General features: G+C 39.8%; 1 protein-coding gene across 2 annotated transcripts in view; it reads left to right on the top strand.

The window, feature by feature from the left end:
- The first annotated feature begins 7,507 nt into the window (after positions 1-7,507).
- Positions 7,508-15,394, top strand: part of USP14 (ubiquitin specific peptidase 14) — a 45,882-nt gene continuing 37,995 nt past the window's right edge. The window contains exons 1-3 of one of the 2 annotated variants that reach the window (XM_036823216.1): positions 7,508-7,849; positions 12,492-12,637; positions 14,756-14,788. In XM_036823216.1, the coding sequence (XP_036679111.1) occupies positions 7,834-7,849; positions 12,492-12,637; positions 14,756-14,788 (195 nt within the window). In that variant the 5' untranslated portion in view covers positions 7,508-7,833. The remainder of the gene's footprint in view (positions 7,850-12,491; positions 12,638-14,755; positions 14,789-15,394) is intronic. The other variant, XM_036823217.1, reaches the window with a different exon arrangement.

Raw genomic sequence — 15,394 nt, 5'->3', positions numbered from 1 at the left:
CACGCAGCTTGGCTATATAATTGTTTTCACCAGCGAAATGTGAGTGGACGTGGTTTGTGCACATCCCTCCCCTTACTCTTGCTTAAAAGAAAATTGCTGCCCTGTACTTTTCCCCATTAGATTCTTCCTGTGTGCTGTAAACCCAAATGTGTCTGCAACCCATCTTCGACCAAATAGAAAAAGACAGGTTCTTTACTGCTTTGCTGCTCAAAAGAGTGATTTCCCGAGAGCTTGTTAGTATCTTAGACTTCATCCAAGACCTACTGAATTAGAATCTGAATTTTAACAAGATCCCAGGTGATTCATGTTCACATTAAACTTTGAGAAGATCTGCTTTAGGGGCTGGCAGAGGGACTTTATGGAAAGAATGTTGGTCTTTGATGAAGACCTCGTGAAGCAGAGCAATTGCTCCTCCCATATCTATATGATTTGGGAATATATGTTATATATTTATATATATTATATATAAATAATTTGAATATGAATATACATGTTTTCAAATTATTTAAGGCTGGGCTTTTTCCCTCCAAGTGTTTATAATTTCGTAGAGGGGAAAAGATAGAGGAATATTAAAATTATAGATGCTATAAGAAAGTGTACTGCATATTTGCTGGTTTTCTTTTTGGGATGGGGGAAACTTGTGGTAGACAGTGTAATGCTCCCACAAAGATGTCTGTGTTCTAATTTCCTAAACCTGTGAATATGTTACTTTATATGCCAAAAGGGACTTTGCAGATATGATTACTCTAGGGATGTTAAATGAGATTATCCTGGGTTAGCCAGGTGAGGCCAATGTAACCACAAAGGTCTTTATAAAGAGGGAGGCAGAGGATCCAAGTCAGAAGAGTTGTTGTGAGGATGGAAGCTGAGGTTGGAGTGATGCCTTTGCTGGAGTGGGGCCATGGGAGGAGGAATGCGGGCAGCCTCTGGAATCTGGGAAAGGTAAGGAATGGATTCTTCCCTAGAGCCTCCAGAAAGAGTGCAGTCTTGCCAATACCATAAGGTTAGGACTGTTCTTGGACTTCTTCTGTCTGCCAGAACTGTTAAGATGATAATTTTGTGTTCTGGGGTTTTCTTGGTTTTTGTTTGTTTTTGGTTTTTTGTTGTTGTTTTGTTTGTTGTGTTTTAAGCTACTAAATGTGTGGTAATTTGTTACAGCAGCGATAGGAAATAAATACATAGCTCTTTGGTTTTGGGCAGCCCATGCCCCACACTCCGATGTGTCTGGGAGGTGGAGCCAGGCATTCTTTTCCTCGTCCTTGGTCAATTATATATTCTTGCTCAGGACATGGAATTTTGAGAGAGTGGGGTAGACTTGGAATTCAAAATTAGTCATGGAGGTGGTGGCAGCAGTGGCCAGGCTGTTTCTATGACATGACCTGGCCCATGTTTCCCGCTGCCCATGTCACTGGGTTCCTATCCATTACCTAGACCTGTTTCACAGGTTTTCCTATTGATTCTGTTAGTTTACCCTGTCTTACAAATCAGCTCCTTCTCTCAGGTTTCTATTGTTTACAGCCAAGAGCTCTGATGAATTCAGAGAGCCATATAGTTAATGTGCGCATATTTCAATATTCCTAGTAGATTTTCAGTCTTAGGCGGGGCGAGCCTTTGTTTCATTCATCTTTGTACCCACAGCTTCTACAGTGAGTGTCTTGCACTCAATACATACTTGTTGCATAAAAGGAGCAAACAACTACGATGCTGCTACTTGAAAGAAAGGGGTAATTATAGAAGTAGGCTTGAAGTTTATATGAAGGAGTTAGCATTAAATGGAGACTTTAAAGATGCATAGGATTTCCGTTGGCCAGATAAGGAGGGGGCATTCTAAGCAATAAACCGTAGGTGGTTCACCAGCTAAAAACCTTTCTGGTATTTGGCCACCTTTTAGAGACCTTGTTTATTTATTTATAAACATGCAGGTTAAGATATTACCAATATATTCATTATTTAAAGAAGTCAATCTTAAGCAGAAGATTCTCTCCATTAGACAGCTGTAGACCAGGGCTTAGCAGTGTATGAGACATGGGGCGAGGTTGCTGCTATCTACAACTCTTGCTGACATCCAGGGAGACCAGCCATGCAAATTTCCTTTTATGCTTCCTTTCAGTGCTAGCACTGTTCCACATCCTCACTGTGCCCCATTTGTCTTAAATTCAAATTCCCAGATCCCCCAATGAGGCTAGAAGTTAGTTGTACCAAAAGTTGGGGGTGTGTATGTTGAAAACAAAGTTAGTCTAGAAGACTCCCTGATCATGTATACAACGAGTAAGCTCAAAATACTTTTCTCTCACATTCCAGTTCTCACAGCATCAAATAATTCCAGAGTGCCTGCCAGATAGCCACAATTCCTGTTTGTAGTTTGGTCGGGGGAATACAGACGTTAAAGAAATATTCATATGATGGAAGTTACTAGAGGGAAAGCACAGGGTGCAATGAGAGACAGTATATGATAAGCACTGGCATCCTTCCATCTTTAGGCCTCCCTTACTGTCAACTTCACAGGGCAGCAAAGAGTTTCCCACTGAGGACCTATCCAGTATATTTTTAAAGATATATTTTATAGAACTATATTACTGAACATTTGGAAAATAGAGACTAAAGCTACCCATAGTCCTCTACTCGAGCCACACCCTACAAAATCCCTCTCAAGTTTTTATTGTGTAATCTGTAATAGCTACCATTTATTGTACACTATGTGCAATGCACTGTGCTAAGTATCTTCTATACAGGATCTTATTTCATCCTCGCAACAATCCTATAATGTAGACATTTTATCTCCATTTTTTTTTTTTTTTTTTTTAAACTAAACTCACCCAATTCACCACTGAGAGATAAGCCCTGTCTACTTTCTGGTATAGATCTCCAGACTTTGTTCATCTGTATTTTATTTTATTTTATTTATTTATTTATGCCTGTGTTGGGTCTTCGTTTCTGTGCGAGGGCTTTCTCTAGCTGCGGCAAGCGGGGGCCACTCTTCATCGCGGTGCGCGGGCCTCTCACTATCGCGGCCTCTCTTGTTGCGGAGCACACGCTCCAGATGCGCAGGCTCAGTAGTTGTGGCTCACGGGCCCAGTTGCTCCGCGGCATGTGGGATCTTCCCAGACCAGGGCTCGAACCCGTGTCCCCTGCATTGGCAGGCAGATTCTCAAGGCTTCCCTGGTGGCGCAGTGGTTATCTCCATTTTATAGATCAGGAAACTGAGGCTCAGAGGTTACACAGCTAGTAATAATGAGATTCAAAACAAGTCTGAATCGTAAACCAAATCCAACAACACATGGAAAGGATCATACCCCCAATCAAGTTGGATTCATCCCAGGGTCACAGGGATGGTTCAGTATACACAAATCAATCAGTTACAGCACATCAACAAAAGAAAAGACAAAAACCGCATGATCATCTCAATAGATGCAGAAAAAGCATTTGATAAAAATTCAACATCCATTCATGATTAAAAACTCACCAAAGTGGGTATAGAGGGAACAAATCTCAGCATAATAAAAGCTATTTATGACAAACTCACAGCCAACAAAATACTCAACGGTGAAAAGCTGAAAGCCTTCCTGCTAAATTCTGGGACAAGACAAGGATGCCTACTCTCACCACTTCTATTCAACATAGTATTGGAAATCCTAGCCACAGCAAACTGAGAAGAAAAAGAAATAAAAGGCATCCAATAGAAAGAGAGAGGTAAAATTGTCATTATATGCAGATGACATGATACTCTATACAGAAAACCCTAAAGATTCCACACAAAAACTATTAGAAATGATAAATGAATTCAGCAAGGTAGCAGGATACAAGATTAACATACAGAAATCTTTTGCATTTCTTTACACTAACAATGAAATATCAGAAAGAAAAAGTAAAAAAAAAAAATTGCTTTTTAAAATCACATCAAACAAAACAAAACAAAAAACTGGGAATAAACCTGACCAACGAGGTAAAAGACTTGCACATTGAGAACTACAAAACACTGATAAAGAAAACTGAAGATGATTCAAAGAAATGGGACGATATCCCATGCTCTTGGATTGAAAGAATTAATATAGTTAAAATGGCCATACTACCCAAAGCAATCTACAGATTTAACATGATCCTATCAAATTACCCATAACATTTTCCACAGAACTAGAACAAGTAATCCTAAAATGTATATGGAACCACAAAAGAGCCAGAATTGGCAAAGCAATTCTGAGGGCACAGAACAAAGCGGGAGGCATAATACTCTCAGATTTCTGATAACACTACAAAGCTATGGTAATCAAAACAGTGTAGTATTGCACAACAACAGACAGATGGATCAATGGAACAGAACAGAGAGCCCAGAAATAAACCCACACACCTACGGTCAATTAATCTTTGACAGAGGAGGCAAGAATATACAATGGAGAAAAGATATTCTCTTCAAGAAGTGGTGCTGGGAAAGCTGGATAGCTACATGTAAAAGAATAAAATTAGAACATTGTCTAACACCATACACAAAAATAAACTTAAAATGGGGCTTCACTGGTGGCACAGTGGTTAAGAATCCGCCTGCCGATGCAGGGGACACAGGTTCAAGCCCTGGTCCGGGAAGATCCCACATGCTGTGGAGCAACAAAGCCTGTGCACCACAACTACTGAGCCTGCATTCTAGAGCCTGCAAGCCACAACTGCTGAAGCCTGTGCACCTAAAGCCCGTGTTCTGCAACAAGAGAAGCCACCTCAATAAGAAGCCTGTGTACCACAACGAAGAGTGGCCCCCGCTTGCCACAACTAAAGAAAGCCCACGTGCAGCAACGAAGACCCAATGCAGCCAAAAATAAATAAAATAAATTAAAATAAATAAACTTCAAATGGATTAAAGACTTAAATGTAAGACCAGATACTATAAAACTCCTAAAGGAAAGCATAGGCAGAATGCTCTTTGACATAAATCACAGCAATAGTTTTTTGGATCTGTCTCCTAGAGTAATGGAAATAAACAAATGAGACCTAATTAAACTTAAAAGCTTTTGCACAGCAAAGGAAACCACAAACAAACCACAAAGAAAACCTACAGAATGGGAGAAAATATTTGCAAATGATGTTACTGGCAAGGGATTAATTTCCAAAATACACAAACAGCTGATACAGCTCAATATCAAAAATACAACCCAATCAAAAAATGGGCAAAAGACCTAAATAGACATTTCTCCAAAGAAGACATACAGATGGCCAACAGGCACATGAAAAGATGCTCAACATCACTAATTATTAGAGAAATGCAAATCAAAACTACAATGAGGTATTATTCCCTCATGATGGTCAGAATGGCCATCATCAAAAATTCTACAAATAATAAATGTTAAAGAGGGTGTAAAGAAAAGAGAACCCTCCTGCACTGTTGGTGGGAATGTAAATTGGTGCAGTCTATGGAGAACAGTATGGAGGTTCCTTAGAAAGCTAAAAATAGACTTACTGTATGATCATGCAATCCCACTCCTGGGCATATATCTGGAGAAAAAAGATAATACATGCACCATGTTCATAGCAGCACTATTTACAATAGCCAAGATATGGTAGCAACCTATATATCCATCAATGGATGAATGGTTAAAGAAGATGTGGTATACATATACAATGGAATACTACTCAGCCATAAAATTGAATGAAATAATGCCATTTGCAGCAACATGGATGAACCTAGAGATTATTATACTAAGTCAGAGAAAGACAAATATCATATGATATCACTTATAAGTGATAAGGAATCTTAAAAAATGATACAAGTGAACTTATTTACAAAACAGAAATAGACTCACAGACATAGAAAACAAATATATGGTTACCAAAGCGGAAAGTGGGGGGGGAGGGAAAAATTAGGAGTTTGAGATGAACAGATACTACTATTCATAAAATAAACAACAAGGACTCACTGTATAGTACAGAGAAGTATATTCAATACCTTGTAATAACCTACACTGGAAAACAATCTGAAAAAGTGTATATATATTCTGAATATATATATAGAATATAGAAATAGAATCACTTTTCTGTACACCTGAAACTAACACAACTTTTATTTTTTATTATTTTTTAATATTTATTTTTGGCTGCATTGGGTCTTCGCTGCTGCACGCTGTCTTTCTCTAGTTGTGGCGAGCGGGGGCTACTCTTCGTTGCAGTGCGCAGGCTTCTCACTGCGGTGGCTTCTCTTTGTTGCAGAGCACAGGCTCTAGGCATGTGGGCTTCAGTAGTTGTGGCACGCAGGCTCTAGAGCGCAGGCTCAGTAGTTGCGGCACACTGGCTTAGTTGCTCTGCGGCACATGGGATCTTCCCGGACCAGGGATCGAACTCATGTTCCCTGCATTGTCAGGTGGATTCTTAACCATTGCGCCACTAGGGAAGGTCCCTAACGCAACTTTTAAATCAACTGTACTTCAGTTAAAAAGAGAAGTCTGGGGTGGGATAGGGAGGGTGGGAGGGAGGGAGATGCAAGAGGGAAGAGATATGGGGACATATGTATATGTATAACTGATTCACTTTGTTATAAAGCAGAAACTGACACACCACTGTAAAGCAATTATACTCTAATAAAGATGTTAAAAAAATTTTTAAAAAGTCTGAACCTATGAACAATGGTTTTATGTACTGCATAAATCCGATATACTCTTTTCACTTAATATTACACATATTACTTTAAATAACGTTCTGCGTATCTTTGTGTTATTTTGGTCACATTTTGGATTATATTTTTATGATAGGCCTTGAATAATGAAGCAGTGAAGGGTAAGACTCCTGATGTAGACTGATAAAACTCACTCTCCTATGGGCTGTACTGTTTTAAAATATGGAGAATTTTAGTTTTGAAATAGGGACAGTTTCAACTCCTCTTTTGCAGTATAGGTGATCATTATAAAACCTCTATATTAGGCAAGAAACACCTCAATTTTAATTTCCACGTTTTCGAAATTCCTTCGTTCATTTACAGGTTCTATTTCCTTTCTAACTCATCTAGAAAGTTTTAAACGGATCTCGGCCGTGACAATTTAGAGTTTGAAAAAGGCCTCAGAAACCTTCCAGTCTAGCTTCCTCATTTACCAGGCTGAGGAAACAGGTCCAAGACAATTAAGTGGAGGGCTGCACGTAACTTCCACGGGGCAGGCAAGGGCGCTGTATCTACTCCTTTACTAGAGCCAACCTAGGGTCCGAACAGGTGTTAGAAACAGCAGTAATACATTACAACCAAGACAGACCTATCTCTGAAATATTCAGATCATTTTGATGTTTATTTTTGTTGCAAAATCCTGAATGGGAGGGCTAGACATTTTCATTAATAAGTAGACCAAGTTGAGGGGCGGAGCAAGGTTCTTCTCCAGCCTACATTAGCAGAGGGAAAAAAGCCCCAGCTCGTACTGCCCCACCCTTTGGAAACAGGGGTGAACGACCTCCTAGGAGGCTGCCGCTGGGACACTAGGTTCCCACAGTGTCTGCAGCCGGGCGGGGCGGGGCGGCGCTGGGAGCCGGTGGGCGCAGGCGGTGTGCAGTGCGCAGGCGCGCACCTGTGAGGCGCAGGGGCCCCGGGCGCCCCGCCTCTCCCGGCCGCTCCCACCTCCCTTGTCTCTCCACCCGCAGGCCCCGCCTTGCCTCCTCCCCGCAGTCGCCCCGTGGCTCGGCTGGCGGACGGCGTGTTACTGCGTCATCGCCAGTGGCCGGTTTGAATGAGGCTCTCGTCGCACCGTGTCTGCCGCCACCACCGCGCCTCCGCCTCGGCCGCCGCCACAGCTTCTTCGCGGCCCTTTCCTTTCGCCGCCCTTGCCAGGCCCAGCCTTCCTGCGCCGCCGCCGCCGCCTCCTAGCGCGCCCCGCCATGCCGCTCTACTCCGGTGAGCGCCCTCCTCGTCTCGTGCCCCGCAGGCCCGCCCGGGGCTAGGCCTCTGTGTAGGCCTGGCCTGCAGGGCGGGCGCCCCGCTGAGCACGGGGCGGGGATTCCGCGGCGTGGAGGGGACCCTCGCCCCTTTCTCTCTCCCTGCGAGTTCCGGGCCCTGCAACGCGAGGGAGCCGTGCCCCTCCTGGGCCGCCGCGTGGGTGGGGTGGGAGCCGGAGGGGAGGTGGGGAAGCAGCGAGCGTCCGCCCCTCCGAGTGGTGACTCTGCAGAATAGTTCTGTCTCTGTTCTCACGTGCGGGGTAGGGTGAGGTTGTGTCCTGGGGCAGCAGGGACCAGGCTGGAGGTGCAGTGGCATTTCCTGGGCCTCTTCAGTGGTAGCCGTGGAAGGGAGCGGCCAGGAGGGGAAGCCTCGGTAAGGGAGTGATGGAGGGACCAGGGATGTGAGGTTAAGCCTTCCTTCCTCGTTCTGGGGGTTTCCCTCCATAGCCTCCCTTCGCTTACCCCTTGCTGCCACCACCCCGTTTGTACCAATTTCAGTTTTATCCTGAGGCAGATTGCGAGCTTTTTGCTTCGTTTTCATTTCATCAAACACTGTTTTGTGTTTCTGTGTCCGAAGCACAGTGTTAGCTTTGAGAGGTAAAGGAATACAGATGTCCGCGGGTATCATTTCCTTTTGATTGGCGTTTGACAGGGTTTTTTTTGCGTGATGGCAGTCCAAGGTGTTGGCCAAGGATCATGTTTTTACTGAGTTAATGGACCTTGCTGTCTCCTAGTGTAATTCAAAATGGCCCCTAAAGTGTATGTGGTGGCTCCAGTTGGCTATGGATGTGTGATTCATTGGCCATCCTTGACACTCTATCATAATTCCTTTATTGGAGATTCAGCGTTTTCAAAGAATGACATCAAACCAAAGAATAATGTTTAAACTCGACATGGATTCTTGATGTTCTAGAATCTTGAATGCTTTAATAATGATTTTTTTTTTCTGGGTAAAGTATAAAAGAATAGCTTTATTGCTTTGCCAGGTAAAGGGGGCCACAGCAGGCTAATGCCCTCAAAACTGTGTGTCCCCAAATTCTTTAATAATGATTGCTCAACCTCTTTTTCTAAGGCCACAACAATGGAACAGTAGAATGGTACTTGAAATATTCTATTTATGCAATATAGAATTTAAGGGGCATTAAGTAATGGTGGTAAATAATCTGTGTATGCTAATACTTAAACACACAGGTAGTTTGTTCCCCTCAAAAAATGCCTGTACTCACCAGATTTTCTATCTTAGAAATTGAGTTCCATCTTAAATATTTAATCAGATCTTTTCCTCATTTCCAAAATGAGGGAATTGAAGTAGATTTCTAAGGTTTCTTCCTTTGACATCTCCATATTGAGAATCTGTATTTTCAGATTCTGCAAAAAGCCCTATATTAAAACAAGAACATCTTAAGTACTGTCATAAGTTTTGATAGAAAATTAAACATCCAGTCATTTACGTGGTTAAGAACAAGTGCTGTAAAAATTAGCGAACACTTTTTTGTCTGGTACAAAGCTAATGTTTTTTATACATGTTGCTTTGTTTTAATTTTCAACATAGTCCCGTGGTACTAGTATAATTCTCCTTTATGGCAGCGGTCCTCAACCTTTTTGGCACCAGAGACCAGTTTCGTGGAAGAGAGTTTTTCCACAGTCCCGGGGAGGGGTCGGGGGGGAATGGTTTCGGGATGATACAAGCACATTACATTTATTGTGCAGTTTATTTCTATTATTACTACATTGTAATATATAATGAAATAATTATACAACTCACCATAATGCAGAATCAACGGGAGCCCTGAGCTTGTTTTCACTTCCCACTCACTGATAGGGTTTTGATATGAGTCTGCAAGCAATTGATTTATTATGGTCTCTGTGCAGTCAGATCTGTCTGCTAATGATAATCTGTATTTGCAGCCACTCCCTAGCACTAGCATCACTACCTCAGCTCCACCTCAGATCATCAGGCATTAGATTCTCATACGGAGCAAGCAACCTAGATCCCTCGCATGCGCAGTTCACTGTAGGGTTCGTGCTCCTATGAGAATCTAATGCTGCCAATGATCTGACAGAAGGCGGAGCTCAGGCGTTAACGCAAGCGATGGGGAGCAGCTGTAAATACAGATGAAGCTTCTCTCCCTCGCCCCGCTGCTCACCTCCTGCTGTGTGGCCCAGTTCCTAACAGACCATGGTCTGGTATGGTCCGTGGCCCCGGGGTTGGGAACCCCTGGTTTATGGGTAAGCAAAAAGTTTAACTTGCCCATGGCGACACAGCTAAATAAATTACAGATTTCGTCTTCATTATTTCTAATACTGTTTTGATTTAGTCCTCTCTCTTTTGTTTGTACTATTGTTACATGTTTCTGGTTTGTCTCAATGATTGTAGTCGTTCCCCCTTCAAACCAATATTTTCTCTGCTGCTGCTAGAGTGTTCTAATGTTCAAACCAGACCAAAGTGGCCTTTATGAAAACCTTTCAGGGGTTGCACATTTTGTACAACCTAGAGCCTGTATGTTTTAACGTGACTTATGTTATCTTCCCTGACTTGATCTTTGGTCAGTTTCTCCTTTTTCAGCTGCTTCCCCTTCACTCTGGGAATTACTTGTATCTCAGAGGACACCATGCTGCTTTATGCTTTTGAGTGTCTTTTCCAGGAATGCTTTTATTCTTATTCTCTGGCTAACACCTAATTTTTTCTTTGAGACTCAAAGTTGATAGTGGTAACTCACAGTTAACACTTTCTCCGGAGAATCCTTCCTCCCTCATGAAGCATTCCACTGTGCTCCTCTAGCATTTGTAATATTTATATTGTATTGTTAATTATTTTAACCTTTTTTCCTCTCTCCTTTATTAAACTGTAAGTTCACAGAGAGTCTCCCTAATCCTTGTAACTGGGCTTATCATTGAATGAACGCTAACACGTTAATTGAACTAGTGAAAGAATAGGGATTTGGAGTCAGGGTCACTTTTTTATATTCTGGTTTTAGTAATCAGAAATTAGACAACTATTAATTATGGGAGTCTCATTTTGAGTAGGTATAAAGTTTTCAGTGGAAAAAACTATGTACATCTTTGAGTGAGTTAGTTTATTTATTTATTTATTTATTTTTGGCTGTGCTGTACGGCTTGTGGGATCTTAGTTCCCTGACCAGGGATTGAAACCAGGCCCTGGGCAGTGAAAGCATGGAGTCCTAACCACTGGACCGCCAGGGAATTCCCTAGTTTATTTATGTTAACATATTTCAAAAGTTAGCTATTTTATGAGATTGATTGAAATTTTTTTATTGTGGTAAAATATATGTAACATAAAGTGCAGTTTTAAACATTTTTAAGTGTGCAGTTTTTAACATTGAGTGCGTTCCCATCGCTGTGCAGCCGTCATCACCACCCACCTCTGGAAATTCTTCCCGTTCCTAAACTGAAACTCTGTACCCCTATTGCCATTTCCCCCAGCCTCCTGGCAACCCCCATTCTTCTTTCTGTCTCTAGGAATTTGACCACTCTAGGTACCTCACATAAGTAGAATCATACAGTATTTGTCCTTTTGTGACTGGCTTGTGTCACTTAGCATAATGTCTCCAAGGTTCATCCATGTGGTAGAATGTGTCAGAATTTCATTATTTTTTTTAAGGCTGATTAATGTCCATTGTATGTATATACCACTGTTGATGGGCACTTGGGTTGCTCCCATTTCTAGGCTATTGTGAAATAATGCTGCTAGGAACATGGGTATACAAATATCAGTTTGATTCCCTGGTTGCCATACTTTTGGGTATATACATAGAAATGGAATTGCTGGATCACATAGTAGTAATTCTGTGCCTGATTTTTGAGGAACCACCATACTTTCTGTCACAGTGGTGGTACCATTTTTATATTCCTAGAGCAATGCACAAGGGTTCCAATTTCCCCATGTCCCTGCCAACACTTGTTATTTTCTGTGGTTTTGTTGTTGTTGTTGTAGCCATCTGAATGGCTGTGAAGTAGGATTTCTATAATTTTTAATGATTTAGCTATATTTTTGGATTCTTCTTAATATTTGAGCACCTCTTGCTCAGGAGGCAGACCTTTCAGTTCTTCCACACCTTTCTTCCTATAATCCAGATCTATATTCCTTAACCTGTTGTCAGTGTGCTTTATTTTCCCAAGAATATTTTTTCTTCTCAAAATATTCTAGCCTTTCAAGTTTCCCCTCTCTATTTCAGCAGTATGTAATATTCAACTGATTTTAATGGTTGTTTAAATAAACACATTCTGAAGTCTGAACTTTATCCTGGGAAGTATTTCAGTGTGGTCATATTTTGCAGATATTATTGGAGTAGGATTCAGAAGCCCTGAATATTTACTGACTGGTTTTGTGACATTAATCAATCAGCTTCTTTTAAGTCTCAGTTTCCTTATTTATCAAATGAGAAGGTGGATTAGATCCAGTTAAATTTTATCCAAGATCTATTGCATTCACTTCACTCCTGATTTGGTAGGCATTAGGTGTGTAAAAAGATTAATGACATAGTTTGGCTTTCAAGAACTAGCCTAATAGTTCCCTAAGGATCTTCTAAATCTTAAGTCTTGTTTTGTAAATTAAAAAAAAAATTATGGTTTGTTTGCAGTTACTGTGAAATGGGGAAAGGAGAAATTTGAAGGTGTAGAATTGAATACTGATGAACCTCCGATGGTGTTCAAGGCTCAGCTTTTTGCACTGACTGGAGTCCAGCCGGCCAGACAGAAGGTTATGGTGAAAGGAGGAACATTGAAGGTAAAATTTAGTCCAGATTTTCATTATGTACTAGTGAAAATAACTGGCACCAGAAAATGTAGCATTTAAGGTATTTTTTATTTGGTGAGAGTATATAGTCTATGGTATTAAAACTCTTATTCATGTTAGTTTAATGAAGGAACATTGTAGCCATTTCAAAACACTGTATTATAAAGCATCATTAAAATTTTTATTTTAAAATGCATTTTATCAATGATTATCTCTGGGGGTCAGGGGACTGGGGCACTTTCCATTTATCTGTGTTTGCATTTTTTTCTTATGAAGGTGTGTTAAAAGTATTTCATTTTGTATAGACTAAAAAAGTCTATTTGTATTTCCTTAGTAATTTTCAGTTATGGGGTTAGAAATTTTATCTCTGTTAAAAATATGGAACAGTATGGTAAATTTATTTTTTAAAGGCTACTACACAATGTTTTTGTATATACATGCGAATGTACCAAATTTACTAAGGCCCTGGTTCTGGAATACTGGAAAACTGTTAATTTTTCCTTTGGCCTTTCTTGCATCCTACCATTAAAAAGAGCCCCTTTCTCTTAGAAGTAATCACTGTCTAACACCTGCTGGAGATGGGAGGAAAGAAATTTTTGTTTAAAAAAAGAGGGAGTTTAAGTTTTCCTTTAGTTCCCTTGGAATGATCACATTGATTACAGTTAAGAGTCTAAACTTACCAGTATCATTGATGAAGGGCCACAGCAAAGATGTGAAGGTATTTTCTTTATTATTGTTTGTAATACTATATAAGTATAGTTTTTTAAAATACACTTTCTTCAAGAGTTAGATGTGAAATGCTAAAGAGCTCTAATTAACTTTAGAGATAAGGATTGGCTACCCCTGTTAGCTGGGCCGTAAAACAGATTTTGGTGAAGAAACATTGTTTCCCCTCAAGTTGCAGTATGAGCTTTTGGTCATTAGTGAACTTGGTAATGTAGTTTGTGCTGAGCTGTGTACTGGTGGTATACTGTGGAGAATTACAGAAAAATGTTAATTAAATGAAGCTATGACTAATAGCTACCACTTAACTGAATACTTATTCTGTGCCAGGCTTTTGTTTTCTTTAATTTTCAACTGTATGTATATTAAAAATGAGGAAAGTAAATGTATTTTACATATTTTACTGAGCATCAGAGAGGCTTAAGTAACATATAGTAAGGCACCAAAAGAACATGTGATTTACAAGTCAAGCAGATCTGGGTTCATTTCCCAGCTTTGTGTGACCTTGGATACGTAGGAGGAGGCATTATTTGAGGAGACATTTATAGTTGTCATTCCTTATGATTAGCAGTAATAGCCCTTAAACTGAGAAGGGCATTTAGAAACTTAGTGTTCTACTTTGAAGCAGGATGCCCAAAAAGAAATAGTGGCACCACCAAAGGGAGGTGTATTAAGTGCCTGGTACTTTCGGTAAAAAGGAAGGAGTGATATGGAACTGACTGTCCTCTGAAGGGAAGGGCTTTCAGCTGCCAAAATATCTGTGGACCAATCATGGCATTTCAAAAAAAACTTGATTTAAATTGAACATACTGAAGTCAAAGTATTTGTTAATTGATTCATAGATGTGAAATGTAGGACTTAAGAAACATTTGTGGATGCAGCAAATACTATTAAGGGTTAGTTTGCCTTGGGTAGTCTTGTTTACTCTCCTGGTATAATTTTTAATAGCACTTTCATTCTCAAGAGTCTTGATTTGGGTGATTAATTATATAATCACCCTAATTATGTAGACCTTATTTCATTTCTGAAGTTATTCTTTATTCTTGTCAAACGTATGCTAGTTATTAGCTCTGCTGGTTCCAAATATGCAAAAAATTAGCATCTGTCATTTGTCATCAGTCAAGTGTTTCAGTACTATTGGTGCTGCCAAGTTTACTGTCTTTTAGATTGTATCTTACGTAGTTTGAACAATTGTTAGACTTACTAGTTTTAGGACTACATTTGTTTTTTGTTTTTTAAAAAATACTTTTGATTACAGTAATTTTAAGTAAAATCTGCATATAGACAATTTCTATTTTGAAGTAGAAATCTAAAATTAGTTGATTTTTAGATTATGTTTGGATTATATGGGGGTGGTTAAATGTTTATTATTTGTCTTTAAAACAGGATGATGATTGGGGAAACATCAAAATAAAAAATGTAAGTATTATCTTAAGAACACTAGTTATAATGCAGTTCCCTAATTATTACACAAAATGTATTCCAAATGCCTTTTTTTCTATCTGTATATCCAGTTGTTCCAGCACCATCTGTTGAAAATATTTTCCTTTTCTCATTGATTTATGTCAGAGTCTTTCTTGAAAATCAGTTGTTGGTCTATTTTTGGACTCTTGTTTCATTGATATATTTGATTAACGTTATACTAGTACCACATGGTCTTGATTACTAAAGCTTTATAATAAGTCTTGAAATAAGATAATGTAAGTTCTCCAGCTTTTTCTGTTTCCTCAGGAATATTTTAGCTCCTTTGCATTTCCTTATAATTTTAGAATTAGTCAACTCCTACAAATGGACTCTTGGAATTTTGTTTAGGTTGCATTGAATCTGTAGTTCAGTTTGGGGAGAATGAACATCTTAAAGGTATTGAGTACTGAAATCCTTAAATAAGGTGTACTTCTCCATTTCTCTTAGCTCAGTTTTATAATTTTTCAGTATAGAGAGCTTGCACGGTTTTTGTTAGATTCTGGAACTTAACATTTCTTGGCTATTTAATGATACTTTAAAAAAATTTTGTTTTCCAGTGTT

The sequence above is a fragment of the Balaenoptera musculus genome, chromosome 14 (assembly GCF_009873245.2).
Source record: "Balaenoptera musculus isolate JJ_BM4_2016_0621 chromosome 14, mBalMus1.pri.v3, whole genome shotgun sequence".
Classification (NCBI taxonomy): domain Eukaryota; kingdom Metazoa; phylum Chordata; class Mammalia; order Artiodactyla; family Balaenopteridae; genus Balaenoptera; species Balaenoptera musculus.
The sequence above is the reverse complement of the archived record's forward strand: the minus strand, read 5'-3'. Positions and strand labels throughout refer to the sequence as shown.